This window comes from Chiroxiphia lanceolata, chromosome 6 (assembly GCF_009829145.1).
Source record: "Chiroxiphia lanceolata isolate bChiLan1 chromosome 6, bChiLan1.pri, whole genome shotgun sequence".
NCBI lineage: Eukaryota > Metazoa > Chordata > Aves > Passeriformes > Pipridae > Chiroxiphia > Chiroxiphia lanceolata.
In genome coordinates, this window is record NC_045642.1 from 26,603,243 (window position 1) to 26,625,317 (window position 22,075).

Here is a 22,075-nt window from a genome sequence, read left to right on the forward strand (position 1 = left end):
AGAAAATTACTTCTGAGATCTTTGGGATAAATCTGTATGAAAATACATTCTTGCTTACTTCATGATTTTTCTTTTTAGTGGCATTTGTTAGATTATTTTTTGGTATTGCATTCTTTACAATCCACTCTGTGGTACAGAGTATTAAAGAACATGCTAGGTCTTCAGGGAATAGACCAGGAAGTGTTAGGGCAGCAAGCTCCTGCCTTCCACGGTGATATTCAGATGCTTTGCATGTAAGAGAAAAGAATAATAAACTGATGTCCTTTGACAGGGACCTTCTAGGTCTGTTCACGGACAGCAGCTTTCAGAAACATACAACCTTTGCATTTTCTGTTTCTTATTTTTTAAGAGAATTCTTTGCCATCATAAGAGAATTCTTTGCCATCATATTTAAAACTATTTGGTCTGATCACTGACATTTATGTACTCTTGTTTACAGTCTGTGTGCCAGGGAAATGCAGCTCATACAACCTTAAAACCAGCTAACTTTCCTCTAGTGCCCAGTATTTTTCTCAGTAACTTGCTTCATCCTACTTTTCCCTTACAACACAAGCATTTCAACTCTTAATTTAGCTTTCCAGTTAACATATCAGATTTATGCAGCTGTATTAGAGCTTGTAGTCTTGTGGTTTTCCTTTATCAGAAAGCATCATGTTTCTCAAATCATATTTTCGTATGAGACTATAAATACATGAATTTTTTGCTAAACTTCATCTAGCAGTATGCCTAGCACCAGTACCTTGGCAGCATCTATATGGAGCAGCATGGAAGATTCCATCCTCTACAATTTCTCTGCAACATCGCCAGGAAAATTGGAAGTACTGCCACAAGCCTCCTCTCAGTATTTGCCAAATTCCTTTCCAGAAGGAGAGATTCCAATTGCTCCATGTCCAAATTTAGTTTTCATAGGCATAAGTTGTTAAAAGGTGGGATGCACAACAGTACTGTTAAGAGATTAAACTATGTCTTACCATAAATTGTCCAGTAAATATGTAAGAATGGGATTTATGACTTCAGCCACCTAGTACTTGAGTGTTAAATCTGAGCTAGTTAACAGAGAGAGGAAAGCATTACAGGAAGAGTCTAAAACACGAGCTTAAACTACTCACTGAATGGCTCAAGTTGGCCAAAAGGAATTTTATTGCCAGTGCCATGGAGTGAATTGGTTTATCACACATTCACTTTGTACATCCTAACCTGTGTTAAGAACCTCTGACACAACAGTAAAAGACTGATGTCTGAATTAACCCTTCAATGGCTAAACTAGGTTGCAGAAAAGTACAGAATTAAAACCTGAATTTTCTGGCATCATCCCTTGCATTCTTCATGATCAAGAGCCTGAATTAAATTCCCCAGTGCATTACCAACACTGGGGTTTCTTCTGTTAGTGCCAAGACTGTTATCCAAAAAAAAAGAGGGCAGAAGAACTTTTAATCCTGCTCATTTTTTGATGCATCCTGTAAGTTCTTCAGGGTCACATCCTATTCTTTTTCTCCATGCCACCAAAAAAGAGTCAGGATGTAGAAAAGGGAGAAAGTTTTTATATTATGCTGTGAAGGACTTTGACATCACCTAGCAACTTCAAAGAATAATTCTGAAGATAAAAAATACAGATGAAGGACCAGACCCTGCCCAGCAACCACATAGCATAAAAAGAATGGTCTCCAGCAAAATGGATCTCTGGGGAGTAAATTGAAGTTAAAAATAAATTCTACATGAGTTTTATCAGCACTGGCACAACCTCCAGCTAAGGAATTAGCAAATGTGGAAGAAAAAGAGCTGACATAACATCCACTCAACTATGACTAGGTAGATCGCTAGGCTGACTGCAGTGAAAAGTGTTTCTATTTAATCTGCACTGACCCCTAACCACCTACTGCCCAGGATATTCCTGCTTATTGAATGGAGAGAAGTGAATAGAAATCACATCAAGGAAGAGACAAACCAGTATCATGAAACCCAGTCATGATAATTAACAAAGAGTGATAAAGAAGGAAATGTTAAGCACAGGTGCATTAGCTGAAAATCAGAATGGAGATCCCCCCTAGATCAGACATCTATCCATTTCTGAAGGAACACTGCAAGGTATGTTATGACTGAAACAAAATATGTGCATTGAGAAGAGGGAGGGAAAGACAGGATGAAAGGAGAGAGGAGCTGTTTGAAGTTTATTAAGTGACTAATTTTCCAATTTTATGTGTACCTAAAAACATGTATTTAATTAGAGGTGCAAATAAAACAGTGTAAGATATGCAAAGAATATAATTGTCAAACAAGAATATAGTTCACTTTTTTTTTAAAGTCTCAACCCAGCACTTGGTAAATGGATTTTTTTTTCACTTTTAATGACAGAAATTATCTTAGCACCACAGGCTGCTATTCCAGCCTCTCTCCAGAAATGGACATGTTTACATGAATTATAATTAAGAAATTGGAAGTATATTTTGCATGGTCTAGCACAGCTGACAAAAAACGCACCATAAATAAATTACAAACCATGCCACAGATCTAACTGCAAGGGACAATTAAACACACTCAAAAAGCAACAGATCAGTAAAAATACCAGAAAAGAGACATGAGGATGAGGAGGAGCTACTAGGTAGTAGTTTGATATCATCACAACACACCCTTCCAGAAGTAGAGAGCAGACATCAGTGCCTCTGAAGAATTGAGACAGCTCCACATAAGTCATGGTGTGCTACAGCCCAGGGGGAAAAGAGATGGGCCAAGTAGAGTGTAAAAAAGGGAAGTGCCATGGTACACAAGCGACCTGAAGCCACGCTGCCATGGCCTTGGCCACAAGTCTGTTGTCTGCAGTTGGGCAGGTCTGTGCACAGCTACAGAAAGCAGTGGCAAGAGGCAGCAATTATGGGAACACCAAGTTACAAGGTAACCTCAGACTCATCAATGCAGACAAGCTGAAGGCAATTATAGTGCTGGGGCAGGCAGGCACCATTTCCAGTCTGAGTCAAAAATCAAGAAGGTAAAGAAAAGGGCTCAACTAGAGGGAAGAGTATCTCAGGCATGGACAGCACAGACCAAGACCTTCCTAAACAGTAACAGGACAAAAAGAAGTGGGAGGATTGTTAGAAATCCCCGTTGATGTTCTTTGTCAATGAGGCCTGACAGGCCACAGTAGCATGAAAGAATATCACTTTCTAGGGTATGTATGAGGTTGGTGAAAGCTCTGTTGGAAAGAAAAGCTGTGAACTAGCAGGGACCTTGTGGGAAAAAAGGTAAGACTTGGAGTATTCATCCAGAAATGAATCTTTGCAGGCAGTGCTAGGATGCTAACTCAAATCACAGCACCAACATAAACAGTCTTCTTAATAGTGAGACCACTTAACAAGAATGGAGCCCTGATGGTATGCTGAATATTAAAAGGAGTGATGTTTTCATTGTTCACTGTTTCAGAGCAGCATGAGAGCCAAGCCTCCATGGCAGATGAGTCTGGGCAGTATCCTAAAATCTGCACAACTCTCTTGTGGAAAGGATTAGGACTAAACTCGTTCACACTGTCCAAAGCATTTGCCATCTGACAGGTGACTCTCCAGTATGAATACCTTCATTCACAGCCAGTACAATGAAACAGATGAGAGTCTTTTTCAAACTGCAACTGGGATTACTGTTGTGAGCAATGAACTTCATTTAACAGATTCCCAGTGGGTGGGACAGCCCTGGTATTCAGAACTTCCTGAAAGGACTAAAAGTCAGGTATGACTTAGACTACCTTATGTTTTTTTGGCATATTATTTCTTATTTTCAAAGACACTTTTGTCATTTGTGCCAAGACCTGAACTTTATTTTTTGATCCAAAAAAATCACCTTTGTGTTGAAAAAACATGACATAGTTTTTGCTCATGGCCTAAAACAACATAACCAGGATTTATGAATTGTACCACTCCATTTTTGGTAGGAAACTGACTTTGCCAACAGAATAGAGATCACATCTGTTTCAGTTTTTTTATCTGTTTTCCCCTTTAATAAAGGAATGTAGAAGATAGTGGGAATGATGTTCCCACTGTTCTCAGAACACATAAGACAGAAGACAGTCAGTTGTCTTGTAAACAATTACTATGACTACAAGGATCCTTCCTTATCTTGCATTTAATTTTATTTTATTTTTGGCTTCCAAGAGAGTATGGTGTAGTTTCAAGTGTGAAGTGTGGTTTGGAGTCAAGATCTTTGGGCTACAATACCACACTTCTCAACTGGAAAGCAGCTAAGGTGGGATATTTCAATATTTCACATGAAGGGGTTTATTTTACTTTTGAAAGAAGTCCTTGAATATAATGAGCTCTTACTTTCCCTTAAAGGAGCCCTTCCAAATCAGTGCCAAAATTGAAATGGTGAAGTTAGGAATTTCTTCCCTGCCACAGAAGAGGGCCTCATATTACTGTTTCTCATTACTGCAAGGATGAGCTTCGGGGTTTGACAACTTAATGAATCATTCTAGTAGGCTGGCACAGCCAATACCATCATGGCTATTCTGATACTCTTAACACCCCAAACTGCTTTGAAAAGATCTCCAGTTCTTATATTCAGGCAGCTTCATGGAAGTGAATGAATAGTAGAAAACTCAAATGACTCATAGCTAGACCACACCAGCACTGATCTAATCTATTTTAAGACAAGGGAGCCTCTCATTCTTTCCTTTCAAAGATGTTTCAGCCTATCTTAAGCTTCATGCTGGAGATGAGAGTGTCACAAAAAAACTACCACTCCAGTGAGAAATCAGTGTAAGAACATCAAATAGGAGAAACCAGAATGAGTGTTTGCAAAGAAACAAAGGTTCTTGGAAAAATTTTTTACTTCCTTTCAGACTATTCATAATTTGATTAAACACTAATGAACACATTAGTGACTGAAAGAAAATGGTTGGGGACAGTCCCTCCCACCAGCCCTGAGCTTTTTAATTTGCAGGCGGTATGGAAACATAATTGGATGCATTTCTGGATATATCTGGAAAGTATCTATATGCCTGAGAAACAAGTACACAAAAAACACTGGATACAAACAAACAGAACATATAAATATTAAATTCTCTAGATATCTCAAGCTTTTATGTTTGTTCAAGAGAAAAAAACCTCACATCTATTATAATGAATTCATGAAACACTCTGACTGCTGGAGGACAGACCTGCTTCACCACTGCTTACCCTCTGAAGTACTAAGTTCTTTTGAAATCACAAGAAGAGCACTCAGTCTTTAGAGGTGATAGGTGAGGAAATGGTATGAGATCATCAGCTCCTTTCAGCTTTAACCAAGTCTTTATCAGAGAATTATGAAAGAGACTACATATCCCAGTAGAGTGTCCCCAAAGATCAATGCCTGGCTACTGCTGGCATGTGGTTAGAGTTTCTTTACTGACAAGGAATCACTCCAGACCTGTACACACAAGGGAGAAAAATGAGGTTTCAATTCATCAGGCTTCAAATGAGCAAGCTAAGATGAAAACAGACAGCCTTAGTTCTTTGCTTCCAGGACACCTGCCAGCAGAATGAAGAAAACAACTAACATGAGGTCAAGAGCTTGTGGTGTTTTCTTCTCTGTTCATCCTCACTAAAAGCCTGAATCGTGACACGTCCTAAAGCAAATGTGGCTGCGTCTCCAGCGCAGTATATCAACATGGAGTCCTTTAGAGAAGACAGCTTGCAAGGTGACAAAACACCTCACAGTGGTATGTAGTTTATTACAGTTAACACAGACATTGCCTGAAACATTCTTTAATTCTACACTGTGCTTTCAGTGCATACTCTTCTCATATCCAGAAAGGCACTACTAGACCAAGGATGGGTTCCTTGGCTCACCGTGCCCACCAAATGCCAACCTGTGGGTTTCTGTATATTTAGATCATGCTTGAACTGCTCATCCAGCATATCATTTTACTTTTCAGCTCCAAACAGCTTGAAATTGTAGTTGTAATTAGCAGATTATCATCCACAGGAAAAGACCAAATACATATTGGAGTAATACTGTGCTTCCCTGTATATGATTGTCAAGAGTTCCCACTGCCCACCTGGTACTCCAGTAGATATCATCCCAATGGAGGAGAGAGTGTTCAACCTTTCTGTACCAGCTCCCCCTGAAGAAACCTCAACTCCTCTGCCTCGGAAAGTTGCAAAAGACACAGTAAATACCAGAAATATCCCAAGCACTTCCAAGAATCCCTATGATCACAGCAGCCAGCTACATGGTCAATAAAAGCTACTCCTCCTTTGCAGGTAGATTATGAATGTCACTGTACTTACGCTAACAAGGAAGTGTGACAGAGCATGCACAACATATGAGCTCTGAGGGAACTGCACAGTCAATAGTAGATAGTATATTCTTTTGGAAGCACATGTTGAAACATCTCGCTACAAGAAAGACAGGTGCTGGAAAGTGTCCAGAGAAGGTCAGCCAAGCTGGTGAAGGGCTTGGAGCACAAGCCTTACAAGGAGCAGCTGAGGTAGCTGGGGGTGTTTAACCTGGAGAAAAGGAGGGTCAGGGGAGATCTTATTGCTCTCTGCAACAAATCAAAAGGAGTCGTAGCCAAGTAGGGGGTTGGTCTCTTCTGTCAAGTAACAAGAGACAGGACAGAAAGAAATGGCCTCGAGCTGCACCTGGAGATGTTTAGCTTAGACATTGAAAAGTTTCTTCGCTAAGAGGGTAGTCAGGCATTGGAACAGGCTGCCCAGGAAAGTAGTGGAATCATCATCCCTGGAAATGTTCAAAAGACCTGCAGATGTGGAACTCAGGGACATGGTTTAGTGGTGGACTTGGCAGTGCTGGGTTAAGAACTGGACTCCATTTTTTCCAACCTAAATGATTCTAAGATTCTATTTGCTTTGCTCTCTGTAATGAATAAGTGGTTTGTGCTGTATCAAGAATTACAGTATAAGATTTTAGCAAAAAGCAAGTTTAAATAAGAATTTTTGAAAGTGCAACTTTAACAGAGTTCAGTGGCAAGTTTTACTCTGTTACCACGTGACTCAAACAAACAAAGGAAAGTGAAATTAGAATCAAAGGATATAAAAATAAAAGATAAGGGTGCAGAAGGGTTTAGCAGCACTTAATCATTAACTGATTTAACAATTTAAAAGCAATCCAATAGGATTTACTATAATTATAACACTGACAATTATAGATTCACATTAACCAACATTCATACGTAAGTCACACATGCACACAGGCAAAGAGATGTATATATCTATATCTGTGTGTGTTCCTCCACACATGAATGGCTTAGGTGAGAAGTAATTTCATCTTGTGGTAAGAAAAAGAGTGCTGTGTAATCAACCATAGTGCCATAACTACATCTGAAGTATCCAAGCTAGAATCTCTTACTGTATCTTTTTATATTACGGTATTTTTGAAGGTCTGGGTAGAGAGTAATTGCTGTTGGGACAGTGAATTTCTACTTCATTGTCTTCTACTCATAGTCTTCTCGGAGAAGACTAGGTTTTGAAGTTACTCTAAGGCATGACAGGAAGCCAGCTCAGTTCTCAGGAGGCTAGTAAGGCAGGTTTCATTGATACAGCCTTGTGAAGGAGCAGGCTGCAACCTGTGGGGCACAGGGAGGCCTGCATTTGGCTTTGAAGGCAGTCATGGCCACTGTTGTACCTCCACATTAAGATTTTTGAGAGCACCCAGTGCAGTGCAGTGTCTCTGAAGAAAATGCAGTTATCGTGCCAATGAAGGGGAACAAACACCTAGTCCTGCTATTACCTCCACAGCATAGCCCTGTCAGCTCTAGAGTCAAACATCTTTCAAACATCTTCCTCACATCCTCAGCTAGAAATTGCCAGCTTCCAAGGCAGGGACCTTAACTTTGCAAGAAAGTGCTCCAGCAGCATGTAGAGTCAGCCAGTGCCAGCTGAAACTCCCAAATGGGCTTCCTAACAGCTGAGCCTCTCAATGCCAGCTGGACTCTGGAAGAGGAAAGTAGTCAAACAAACACTCTGAGGAGGCTGAAAAGGTGGAATGTAAAACTGAGCACAAATTTAAGTGGTGTATTAAACAGTTTGTCAGCCAAGATTTTAGATGTCTTCCTTGCATCATAGCTAGGGTTCTCTGGTGCTCTAAGTAATGCCTGCCTCCAAAGCACACTTAGCCTGAGTAATGTGTGCTTTATTACTTGCATACAGTTATTCCTTCCTCTTTATGCATCTGGGAATTTAGGCTTTGACACTAAAGGCATAGAGAATGAGGTGACTGTTTTATGTTTTCTTAAAGCTCCTACCAGGTGTGAGTAACAGAACTAGAGAAACAAGCTGTGTACTTCTCACAAGACCTAAAGACACCAGTGCATCCTTCACTAAGATCAACCTGCCAAGTACTCCTATCCACCGTGTATAAGAGATACCAAGCCACATGAGAAAGAGCAAGACATGGCAGCAGGGCTGTCAAAGTGCAAGGACTTGGGAATGGCTTTGCACAGCAGGCAAAATAGCCAGAAAGGTTCCAAGACCCATAAAACCAAATTTGACTTTGTAAAACTGATAATGTTCAGAAAACAGCTCTGTCAAAAATGATGAGGGAGACTGAGAAAGAGGAGTTGATTAGTGTATTTAGTCAGCATTCACAAACATGTTTCTTTGAAATAGCACCAGAATTTTTTGTACCCAGAAAACAAATACAGGCAATTGCAGCTATCTTCTCTTTCTTCCTAAGATGAAACTATACTCCGAAAATTGACTTGGTGATCAAAATGACCAAGCTGGCATGAAGAATATCAGTCAGGTCACCAGGAAAACAAGAGGGAACTTTACATCTATTCACCAGTGCTGTGCCTTCTCAGGAGCAGACAAGTATATATTATGGAAAAGTATTAAAAATGCACTCTTTTAAGGAGAACATTTTTGTTTCCTCCACCAATGCAAAAGCCAATGCTGTTAGAAAACTCTTGTCAGTAACCCAACATTCGATGTGAAAGAATAAACTTTTTTCAAAGCAAATTTCCACTGAAATTGAGTTACAAATTTCCCTTAATTATACTTAAAAAAAAAAAAAAGAAAAAAATTCTGCATGCTGAATCTATTTCAAGGAACTAGAACATATCTGAAGAACATATCTCACCATATCTGAAGAAGGGAGATAAAATAGGCAAAATAGGACAAGGATTAAGGCACCAGGACTAAGTAGTCTTCCTCAAATCATATGGAAAGCTTGGAAATCAGTCCTTGGAAATCTGACTCCCCTTACCATATTGTAAAAGAGATAGGTAATACAGCCTTCCAGTTCTCTTTGTCCAACTTAAATTTAAGGACATATTAAAAGAAAAAATTGATTTATTTTGTACATTTACTTTCAGTAGTACGTTAGTACGATTGAAAGAATGATAAATGTCTCCAGTGCTGCCAGTGCTTATAATTCTATGCTGAATTCAGTTCTCTACAGTGTTTTTCCTAAACATGCAGTTTCTGAGCCATGTAATGACATGAAAATTACAGCAACAAAAATGACTTAATAGTTACCCAGGATAGCAAACACAAACTGGAAAGACTCAGAAACCAGATGGCTCATAAATATGTTTGGTTTAATTTGATGATTTTTAACCCTATCTTTTGATGTAAAACCTGAGTTTGGATAGTTTAGGTAGCAGAAAAACAGTGCTTGCTATACTTTTACCCTTTGCTAAGTTCAGAAAGACTAAGCAAAGGTACATTCACCAGCTTTATTTTTTGCTCCTTTTTGTATTTGGGTCACCAAGAATGAAAGGACATGCTTAAGAGTATTCTTAAATGTGGCTGACTTTTTTTAAAAAACTCATAGGAGCACTTCTGTGCATGCTAGAACTAATAAAATATTTTGTGTATAAAATTTAAGCCTGGGTTCAAATTTTTTCAGTGTCTTCCTTTAAGACGATAATGTAAACCCCAGGTCTACATCTTCTGAGCAGGTTCAGTCCTATCCTTAAATCTGTAAGAGCACCTTCTCTTAACAACACTCTACATGGCATGGGTCAAAGTTGAAAACAGACTATTCTCTCTTAAGGGCTAAGGGGGAGACTTGAAGGCCACACAGCACCATGATGTATACCTTATTCCTCAGTAATGTAGCATCAGTGATAGGATTCAGACTATTAGACTGAATTTTTTCCTCTAAAACTGTTAAAATTTTTGTTAGATGGATGCAAAAAAACTAACATGATCCAAAAAGAAGGAACTGTCAAAACCAGAACTAGATGGTGGTGTCAAGCCACCACAACAGCTAAGAACAATATTTTTCTACTTAGTAAAACAGGATTGTAGGTATTTTCACAGTTGTACCAATTCATAAGGCTGTTGTCAGCTCACTGACATTGAGCATCAAGCACTGGTATCAAGCACTTGTTCCTTTGCAGAGAATGAAAAGCAGATATCGCTGTACCAAGGTACATGGACAGGGTATATAGACAGCTATATCAGGGTGTATTTAGACATAGTCTAAATTCAGGCATCTAATCTTACAGGTTAGTTCACAAGACACTTATTTCAATGACTGTGGGGAGAGATTCAATAAAAAACAACAGATTAAGGGTTTTCCGGAACAATTCCTTCCTCCCTAGCCCACCTTCCTTTTGGCTCCACTGGGAGACTGGCTCCCTTTCTTGTCCTTGGTCAGCAGTCAGCATCTCCTCAGCTGTACCTAACACAACCTGTGTAGGGTCACATCATAACTGGAACATTACAATGATGCACAAAAAAGAAATTTCAAAGCATCCCCACAGTCTGACTGACACAGCAGAGATTAGACCATGCTGTCACTTGGGAGCTGGCCAAAGAGGTCAAGATGGACATGCATGCTGGAGAGACAAGCTAAACATTGACCAAATGTTTACCTCCTTCATGTTCACTCAGTCTCAAGAGCCCTAAGAAACCAACAGAAGAATCACCACTTCTATCACTGAAATTCTACATTTACTTGTGTGCTGGTTTTGGCTGGAGCAGAGTTAATTTCTTTCACGGTGACTGGTATGGAGCTGTGTTTTGGATTTGTGCTGAACACAGGGTTGATAGTATAGTGATGTTTTTGATATTGCTGGGCAGTGCTCATACAGGACTAAGGCCTTTTCTGCTTTTTATACTGTCACGCTGGCAAGGAAGCTGTGGGTGCATGGGAAACTGGGAGGAGACAAAGCTGGGATAACTTACCCAAACTGACTAAAGGGATATTCCATACCATATGACATCATGCTCAGTATATAAAGTATAAGGAGGAGTAAAAAGGAAGGAGAAGGGGGCAGGGAGGATGTTTGGAGTGGTGGCATTTTTATTCCAAAGTAACTCTTACTTATGATGGGGCTCTGCTCTCCTGGAGATGGCTGAACACCTGCCTGCCCATGGGAAGCAATGGATTAATTCCTTGTTTTGCTTTGTTTGCATGTGTGGCGTTTGCTTTCCCTATTAAACTGTCTTTATTTTAACCCATGAATTTTCTAGTTTTTACCCTTCTGAATCTCTCCCCCATCCCACTAGTGGGGGAGCAAGCAAGCAACTGTGTGGAGCTTGGCTGCTGCCTGGGGTTAAACCATAATTACTTGACATAAATTATCCCCCACCATTCTTGGCAGAGGAATGTCAGTAACACTATTAATTGGGCTGTTGCTTCTGGTCAGTCTTCCTTCTTGCAGCCACAAAGCAGTTTCTATCAGTAATAAAACAACTTCTCTAGCTTACTACACAAGTACCTTAGTACAGAAGTGATTGTAATTTCTGATGAAGCTTAATTGAAAAATAACTCTTGGTTGGATTAAAATAGCTGGTAGCCTATAGAGTCACATGACACACAAACCCCTGCAAAATTGTGATCTATATATAAAATATGTAATTAAAATATTATCACAAACAACCACAAGCAATCCCTGAGAATTGAGGAGCTTTGGATAACTGCACCTAATGAGGAAAGTGGGAAAGACAACTTGTTTAAAGCAAAGGGGTTTTCCACATCCTTTCAGATTCTAAAAAAAGTAAAAAAAAAATAATTCTCTCTAAAGAAAAAAATAATCAAAAACCCCAAACCAAAAACCCCACCAGATTTTTCCTTTAATTAATTTTCAAACATATATATATGCGCAGGAAGGCACACAAGAGAGGAGAAAAAACGTATGGGATCAAAATAGAAAGGTAAGAAATAAAAAAAGCTATGCCCTGTCCAAAATCTATCAGCGAATAAAAAATGAAAATAGCTTATAGAGGGGAAGCAAAATGTTTGTGTCTGGAGTCAGCGCTTATAACTAATTTGCAAGGTTATTTTTTACAGTTTTTACTGACTTTCTTCTCTAGGACTGCCACAGACTGACAGACACAAACTGTCAAACTCTGGGACAGTTTAAACTCTGTTAAAAGCCTGATAGATCTTGAATGTTCAGGAGGTATGAGGGACTTCAGGAAAGTCGGAAAAAATAGTGAAAGTAATGACTGTGCTATCAGGGCTTATAAAATTCATGAAGTACAGTGTCTCATTAAACTCTAGGTATTAAACTGTTAGCCTGCATAGGGTTAAAGAAAGTTTCTTTTGGAGATTTTAAATACTATTTGGGGTCCTGCAGTGACTGTAAACACAGAAAATGTTCCTGTTGTGAATTACACACTTTAAAAGTGTTACTCAGGTGAAGAAATCTGAACTCCAGCACAATACACATGAGAATGCCACACAGAAAACTCTAAAAACATGTTAAAGACCATGAAAATGTCAAGCAGTCATGCTTTTCTACGATTCTATTTGCCGAAGTCAAAATAGTAAATAGGTTTTAATCACCAAGAGATCAGTAGGGAAAAAAACTATAGATAGCAGATACTTGGAAAATTAATACTGCAGTGAAATCAAACAACAGAAACAGAAAATGAAAAAAAAAATCAAGCTAAGGTATTAGAAGCGTGTAAGCATAATCATCCATGTTCCTTACATTGTCTAAAATATTAGTCAAGGCATCAGGGTCTGCAAAACTGCCAAATGAATTATCCAGTAAAGAAAAGCAGTTGTTCAGTTCAATTCCAGTTTGAATTCAGTTTTGCCTGAGGTTGCTCAAGTTCGGTTGACAGCTGCTAACCCTTTTTTTGGTAATCCAAAACCACACTGGCTGGGTTCCTGGTCTCCATTGGTAAAGAGTACCTCCATCCTGCTCCTCTGTCCAGATCTGGCCACCTCCTATCCTCTCTGTACATCCCCACAGTTTCCTCCTGCTCCCTAAGGCCAGGAAAGCAGAGCAGATATTGTGAGGCAGAGCTACAAAGGGAAGAGCCCAAGCGCTCAATAGTTCACCCTCAGCACATAGAAAAAGGTCTTGGTCACAGCTGCAGAGCCACCCAAATGAGTTTTGCATTACTGCAGGGAAGCAGGTGCTTCCAACATCATCTCTGCTGTGGGAAGTGTGATTTCAGTGAATTGTGATTCTTAACCACTAACCTATCCAGTTTAGTTCTCATTGAAGTTCCAATACGACTGCTATTATTCGGTCAGTTCTGATTCAAGGCAAGAAAAAAGTTCCAGTCTGGGTTTCTCTTGGCTCCTGGATAGCATAAAAACTCATCAAGACAACGTAGGAACAGTCACTTCTCATCTCCTGCACTTGATTCTGCGCAACAAAACACCGTCACATCCCTTCAGGTCACTTCCTAGTGTCACTCTCACTCAGTTACTTTATCACTCCTATATTTTTAGTATATAAATATGTATCACCATAAACATAGACACAGAAGTGTGGATGCTCTAATCCCAGAAAGTTTGGCTGTTTATGCCTTCAAACACATGCTGTGGTACCAACTGGGGAAAAAAAAAACCAAACCAAAGACCTAACTGAGCAACTGAAATGCATGAATAAATGCATCATTCTTGGCTGATAAACCAAAGCTTATGGGATTTCAGACACCAATTAGCTGAAAATTTGTGACGTTTTATTAAAAGACACGGCTCTCCCATCAGACAGGGCAAAAGTTAAGCTGAGTTGCAAGGATAAATCTGTGCTTTTGAAAAGACTTCACTTTTAATTCTATAATTCTCTACTTCGGTCTCATTCTTGACTACCCCTAACTCTACTGGACTGCTGTACAGTAGCTTTTTAAACTCAACCAATGCCATTGTCAGGGAGGTTTTTACCTTTATACAGAATAGAATAGCTCAGTTGGAAGGGACCTGCAACAATCAGGTAGTCCAACTGCCTAAAATAAAGTGAGCTGGAACTCTTAACAAATTTTTAACTGACAAGTGGAGAATTGTGTAAAATTTCATGTTTTTCCAGTCAGCCTTATGTTAAAGAGCATATATAAAAAACCAATCTGAAATTCTCCAAGAAAGACCTGTGGGTTAGCATCTCCCTGAAATTCTGAGGCCTTTATTTACCCAGTACATATGACAGAGTTGCTTTTTCTAGGTGAGGAAGACTGGAATGTCACCTCTGTTATCTTTTATGTAATTTCCCTCTGTTTTCATTACTGCTTGGGGTCCAGTTGTGCTGGTATGATACACATTGGGAGAAGTTGCAGTGTGGAGGTACACCACCTTGAGAAAAGCTCTTAGAAACAGCACATGTTTCTAACAGGGAGGCAAAATGCTTCAGTGACATCCTGTCAAGTGCCTGGGAGCTGTAGTCCTTTAGACTTTGCAGAGACCTGGGGAGGTCTTGATGCCACATTTACTCAACTACCCCTCGAGCTTCCCTCTTGCATATCCAGCATAAAATGGCAGGAACCTGACATTCCCCAGGCACAGACTCTCCAGCCACTAATGATGCTGAACCAGTCACAGTCTGAAACAAAGGTTCTACGTGCTCCTCCTGCAACAGATAACACATTGGTGTGATCTGTCACCACTCTCATAAGAGAGCTCAGTTCTCCCTATGCACTCAGAGCACATCTGTCAGACCAGCTGCAAGTCACCTCTTATCAAACATTACAGCTCACCCTTTTTCCAAGCTGGTCTGCTCTCCTACCTGCTACAGGTTTCATCTTTATGCACGCCATGTCCTGCTGATAGCAGGCCACATCAAAACACTGGGTTTGTTACATGCCAGAGGAGGAGAGAAGCAGGGAAGCAATTATCATGGAATGGGAGGAAGAGGAATTGTAAGAGGAAGGACTGATGCTGAGAGACAGGAAAAGACTATACGCCTGATCCAATTAATTAACATAATTAATGTCATTATTTTCCTCCTCTGATTTAAGGATTCAATACAGGAATCATGCTTATCCGTAAGAGTCTCAGATAAAAGTCTCCGGATACAGAAGGCAAGATGTTACACTGCTGTAACTGTATTCCCACAGAGGTCCATCAATTTGAGTTAACTATGAACCCTGTGGATTCTTTCTTCTCCATTTATTCCTGGAAAGAGCTCACCTGCCTCTCCTCTCAGCAGCTGCTTTGTGCTGCTTCTTTTACTAAAATTTTGCAAAAAGTTACCTTTTTTCCTTTATTTCTGAGGGTCTTGATCCAATATCAAACTACAAACAGTACCGGCCACTGTCTGTATGCACAGTAATGAACATCAGCCTAAGGACAACCACCTCCATGCACAAATCTAAATACAAATTGGTATCCGGTATTACAAAATAACTGAGCAGCTTTAATACAAAACAAACAAACAAACAAACAAACCCTCTCACAGGTCAACATAAAAATCTTTCAGAAGCTTTGTAAAATTGCAAAGACCAATACTTTTCAGGGAGTGCTGGAGTAGAACAGTTCATGTCAAAACAAAACATTTTATATTAAGTCATGTTTTGCGCTTTTTAAAAAAAGGTTTCAGATTTCTGAATGAAAGACTTCTCTAAGCAAAAGTTTGGATTAGAAAAAAAAAGGGAATTAAAACAGGTAGACTCATTTGAATGTCTCAATATGAACTAACTGGTGCACACAAAAAACAAAATGACCAAACATAACAGCTCAAACTTAGACCACTTTATAAAGCATTTTAGTGTTACCACATCAACATTTTTCAGTAAAATTAATTTGAGATGAAAATTTCTCTCCAATCTTGTCCGACACATCACAGATGCACTTCTACACTCCAGCACAGCCAGTGTGCACCCTCTCACTCATACAAGCAGGCTGAAGAGAGGGACCTTACTGTGTATCTGTTTAGGTCTCCAGGGGGTGGGAGAGGAATGCTTTTGAAACTTCGCTGGAGTGGGGCATCCTTTTCTCCAACTTTGATCTTACGGATTAATTAGAAACTGTGCAGCTATGTAACACAGACAGGAAGATGGATTTCTGCTATGGCTGATCACAAGACATTGTCTTCAGCTCTAAAGAAACAGCACACATGGCTCACTACCTGATTGCTTCCTTCTCCAACTTAGTCCTCTGTCCTGATGTAGTTTACAAATCCCCAGTGTTTATCTGCATGTGATCCCTTACTGTGGGATTCCCATATATCTATCATATCCTTCTCCTCTGTATTTCAAAGGGTCCTCAACTTTGTAATGTTTATGCTTAAAAAGAACTGTCATGTTCTTATTTCAAGGCATCCACCCAATCTTTGACTTTCAGTGACAGTCATAGTGCCTTGAATTGCGTATCTGGACTGGGCACAGTATATGGAATTATGATGTCATTTGCACAGTAAAGGACTGTGGATCTAACTCCTAAAACAAATTTCAAGGATCATTGGGTGCTGTCCTTCTTGGAACCATTTAAATGAAACCACTACTATACCTGTGTGCCACTTTAACTGAAACAGGCACAAGAAGAAGAAAATAAGAGAAAAGTTCTTCAATGAAAAGGCAAAAGAGAACACAGGGTACCATCACTTCCACTCTTGGCATGCTCTTCTCCAGACAAAGGGATACACAAAGCACTAAAGGTTTGTCTAAGTGAGATAGATGTACAGGTTTATTTTAAGTTGGATTATGACAGAATGAGGTACTCCTATATCTTCATGTACGTGTGGACTGATTGAACTTGAACCAGTTTATACTCCCTCTACAAAACAAGCCAGCTCAGTTCTGAGAGGCAGACAAAACCAGGGAGAGAAACAAAATATTTGAGTCTTCTGAAAACTGTTTGTTAGACAGATGCAAGCATCCAGGAATGACGTAAGCATGACCATATTTTTGGAAAGGTGTTTGAGCTTTGCTCAGGATGTATGTTGTACTGTAATTTTGCAAATAGTTTGCTTTCCATATTCAAAAGCAAGAGTATTACACCTGGCCAAGCACAATCCACTTTCTCATAGAAGAGAAAAGGACTGACCTGTATCAGGCTCAAGTAATAGTAAGAAAATCATGCAATATGAAGGCTCAAAGTAATACCAGGGCTTAAAATAAAAAGAAAACTCTCCCAGATATTCATCCAGTGTCCTCTTTCTTTCTAGCCATCTCCTGAGATCTGGGGCTAGAGTGCAACCTCAGCCTCCGAATGATCGTGAAATTCATTTGACACTGAACAACGCACATTGATGCACTGAATCCTTTCCCGGTTTTGTTACTATTGGTTTGGGGGGTTTCTTTCTCAGGGTTTTTTTCTGCTGCTGTTCTCTACAACTTTCTGAATTTTCTCGTAGAGTCTTAATTTTTGCACCAAGAGGAGTTCAAATATCCTCCAGTGTTTTGGTGTGCCAAAAATTTTCAATGGATGGGAACTCTGAAATCATCCTTTTATGATAGTGCTCACTAGAAAGGCATATGCCAGCCAGTAAAACAAAAGAGAGAAAAGAGGACCTGCAAATTCCCTCATCACTAAGACCTTGGTCTTTCCAAATAAAGAAGAAAATGTAAAGTCACCCCAAGAATATGCTCCAGGAAAAATTCCTCATTGGAAACACTAGTGGTTTTCAAAATAATTTCTGTAGAATCTGAAGGCTGACCATAATAGCTCCGTGAGATAAGCAAACCTCATGTGAAGTTTGTGACAGCAGCTACACAGTTAAATGCTCATGCATCCAAGTCTCTCCCTGGGTGATTGAGATTATTTTTGGCAGAAGATTGGACAGAGATTGTAAAATGTACGTTTATTTTCATTTAGCTCTTTACTTGCTCTCTCTGAAACACACCCTTTTTTACCTCTTTTCTAATACAGTTATGCTTCATATCACAGACTTGGATACACAGCAAATATAAATATATATATTCCTTATGTTAACCTTACTTGCATGTTGAAAGTCATTCCACCAAAAACATTGGGATGAAATTTTTTAGTTCCTGATGAGATCACATACCATGAAAGCTGAGGCTATGGGGACATACAGCTCTGCTTGCATGAAGTACACTTGTCCTGGGACCCTTTGAGAGTAAAGCAACTTCCGTCATCCCAATAGGAATAACAGGCCAGAAGAAGGCTGCAATCAAAAACTCTGTGCTATGCCTTGGCATATAATTGTCAATAGAAATAAATTATGAAATCTGATTAAAAACTGATGTCTCCATGTGTCTTCATATAAAAGTAAATATACACAAGTGCATCATTTAGCCAGAGAGAGAATTTCACTGCACTAGAAAGAGCTAGCTTTAGGGCCCAACAGCTTGTTTGCTTTTTCTCCTTTCCTGCCTGAAAGTTATATTATTTGTTACACTGAGAAATACAGAAGTGTCTCCTGATCCTTGTCTAAGGGTCAAATTGTAGTCCTTGTCTCTGCGCTGGGCATACTACCATAACTGCAGCTCTCTGAAAAGTTCAGTGTGTTTTGATACAGGTTTTCTCTCCTGATTTTCATAAAGAGTTTTCTTGCCACTGTGCACATATAGTAAATGTGTCCCACTCCTACCTTCTTCTCCCATCACTGCTTGTGTGCATGCTGCCACCTCACAACTTCTCTCCTTTTACTGCAGCTTCCCTCCTACTATCTCCCTCCTCTCTTGCCATTCTTTCATTTCTCATGTTGTGTTTCAGAACCAAAGCTGACAGTGACAAACAGAGCAGCACAAAGGTTCTGTCAAAACTCAGCCTGAGCACCACTTTCTAGGTGGGAGCTCATAACTCCGTCTTTCATACTCCCAACCTCTTCTCCCTTCATCTGTGTCCCTCATCTCTCTCCTTAGACAAAGCATCCTCTCCAAACTACGCCTTTTCCTGTAAGCGACCTTCACTACTCTGCAGCTTTACTTTCACCCACCTTTCTAAAATAGTCCCAAAGAAAACCATCCAGTAACCGGAGAAGCAAAATAGTCCTGGGTTATAGCTGTTAGTTTCCTGCTGAACCCTTGTACAATGGCACTGTCTGCTTCCAGCCTCGGAGCCTCAACAGCATCTGCCTTTCTAAAACTACAGATCACCTATTCATTTCATTGAACAAAATTTACTTAGAATCAATAACCATCAAGATTTTTCTTCCCACTTTATGTGTGTTTCATGCCAGTACTTTCTCTTCCCATCCCCCTTTCTCCCCCACTGTTTTGAAAATAATGCTTTTCGGGTTTAAAGGCAAAAGGGAAGGGGCAATGAAATAAGTCTGAGTCTCTGGGTATAAGAGGGACTTTGCACCATAAGGAGATGATGGGAAGAAAAATAAGTTACTTACCCACTATGGCAACACACAGCACCAGCTGTGGGAGCCGCTCCATGGCTCTGCGGGGTGTGGGCAGGTCGCAACCGGGTGCGGGGCTCTGGAGGGGATGTGCTAGGCTCTTCCTGTGGGCTCCGCTGGAGCTCTGAGACCGGGCTCGGGCTCGGGCTCCTGCTGCCTTGGAGGAGAATTCCCACCTCCTGCTCGTATGGGTCCTAGAGCCACCCTCCCTTCCTTCCCTCCTCCTCCTCCCGTTTTGCATACCGCTGCTGCACGATCAGCAAATCCACAAGGCAGTTGCTTCAGACATGAACATATCAATCTATAAATTTTTTAGGCATTAGTATTCACTGGAAAAAGCTGAATTCAGCATCTTACTGGGTTGTTCCTCGTTCTCAGTACTCCCTTGCAGCTGGCTCAACGACACACACTGCTTGGACCAAACTCAGCTCGTGTCTAAGATTATAGAGATGATCCTCTTGGCCTGAAAGCCCATTCACTAACTGCCCTGAAAGAGAAAATTTACACAGCCTAGATACCCATCTTTCTTCTCTTAACTTCACTTATAACCACTTAACTCCTGCACAAGACAGCCTCAGCTGGAGAGAAACGCAGTGAGGACCTGGAGCACAGGAAAGCATAGGTACTCCACCTGCAAGCTTGTGCATTCACTCTTCAATCACTTTCCTCGTTAAACTCCTTTTTCTTCTGGTCCATCAACCCTTCAATTACAGTATTTCACTCTGCCTTCAATTTGTTTGCATGTTGTTTTTCCTTGATGGAGAGTTTATTCTAAAATTGCTATTCTTTTTAATAATCAGAATACTCTCTTTCTGATTGATTCTTCATGTGGATAACCTTACTCTAAATAAGGAGTGCTTTGGTCCAAATTAGCATAATTTATTCTGGCTGTTGTGAATTTAACAGGTAGTACCTGAGTCTTGAGTACAGTACCATTCATGATGCAGGCACTGGAGAGATTTGCAGCTGACATAAATTAGAACCCTGATAGGTCCGGTGTGTCTGGCACTTTTAAGGCAAAAGCTTGCATTTTATTTTTAATTGTGGTTCACAGATTAGACTAAAAATTTAATTAATTTATATAGCCTTCTGTGAATCTTTCACTGATATCTATGAGAAGTATGCACTGCTCAAGGGTAGAATTTGCTTCTGCACCATAACCATATATTTGGTACTACGAATTTGCTCTTTGTTCAGTAACACATTACTATTTTCAAAAGGTTTACAGGATCTTATTTTTGAACACAACCTGGATGGTTTGGAAATAAACATCATTCTGAAGTTTTCCTCTATGGTCACATCAATTACGAAAGTGTGGTAGCAAGGAAGACAGACAGTATTGGCTTCTTATTAAATTTATATAAACTGTCCCCCAAGCAAAGTAATAGACTAACACCAGGGAAAAAAAAAAGAAAAAGAAAAAAATGCTGCCAGCTTTCCATCACTTCATAAATAACTTTCTTGGCTGAGGCTCTGGGATTGCAAAGCAGGTAATTTTTTTTACTCAAATTGGTAAAAAGTAGGGGCATGTCAGGAATTTCCGTGCCTATCTAAACCCTCCCATGAACAGAAATGTAAATAATCTGTATGTGCAAGGAACTGGTAGCAGCAGCAGAACAGACGAAATAACACTGTTTCTGATAATACTCAGTTTTAAAGATATTCAGATTTTCCACGGTTTTCAGTTAGTGCCACAAAGACAGATGAATTCTAAGGCTCATTACAGAAATGTGAGACATTCCATAAAAAAGAGATAGATGCATGTGATGCTTTTAAGCAGAGAGTAAAAGCAGAGGAGAAGGTGACTAATCTCTGACCAACTGTCTCATTGGACAGTTTCAAAAGGTTGAGTCCTGGCTCAGGAAAGTAGACCTTGGTCTACTGGAAGGTCCATAATTAATCCTTGGCAAGATAATCCACATCTGTCAAGCAAAGGATGTCACCCAGTCCAAACAAAAACTTTTTTAGGGACTCAAAGCTTTTAAAGACACATGGATAAACAAGTGTTTCACAATGAAAAACATAAGAAGATATACAGAGTATAAAAACAACAGAAGACAGAACAATGCCCATCATTTTGAAATAGGGGCAGGTACTACAAGCAAGTGCCACTCACCAACAGTTTGCAAGTGATGCAGGAGGATGTTCAACAATAACAAGAGAATGGCAGCAACACCACTAATGCAGAGGAAATCTCTGTAGAGGTAATTAGGAGCAATGGACAATGCTGCATCATCAGAGAACTGAACTGCTAGTCCAGAAGCAACTGTGACAATTACAAGCTTTTAAACTCTGTATTAATGTACAAGCTAGAGCACTACCAGAGTCTGGATACTAGCTAAATTATCTTAAATAATGATACCATTTTTGGCTGAGGAACACAGGAATAAGAGTCCGGGAGAGGGAAGTATATTTGCTTATCCTATTCTTATGTTCTTCTGAGGGCATCCATTGTTGTAAACACAACACAGAGGGCTGCACAGAACTTTGATCTAAACCCATAACATCTTAAAAACATTTGGAATGGGGTTGCAAGACAAGTTCCTACCATGCTACCAAGAAAATGCCTCAGAACTGAAGAGAGATGAGGCACTTAGCCACAGAGCAAGCAGAGCTCCAGCAGTGAGGGTCTAGTCACTGCCAGCAAAAAAGTTG

General features: G+C 39.9%; 1 protein-coding gene across 1 annotated transcript in view; it reads right to left on the bottom strand.

The window, feature by feature from the left end:
• The window catches only part of LTK (leukocyte receptor tyrosine kinase), a 95,535-nt gene extending 76,062 nt beyond the window's left edge, over window positions 1-19,473 (bottom strand). The window contains exons 1-2 of the mRNA XM_032692171.1: window positions 19,415-19,473; window positions 13,726-13,728 (exon numbers count right to left, since the gene is read on the bottom strand). Of these exons, the coding sequence (XP_032548062.1) occupies window positions 13,726-13,728; window positions 19,415-19,457 (46 nt within the window). The 5' untranslated portion in view covers window positions 19,458-19,473. The remainder of the gene's footprint in view (window positions 1-13,725; window positions 13,729-19,414) is intronic.
• Window positions 19,474-22,075: the final 2,602 nt, after the last annotated feature.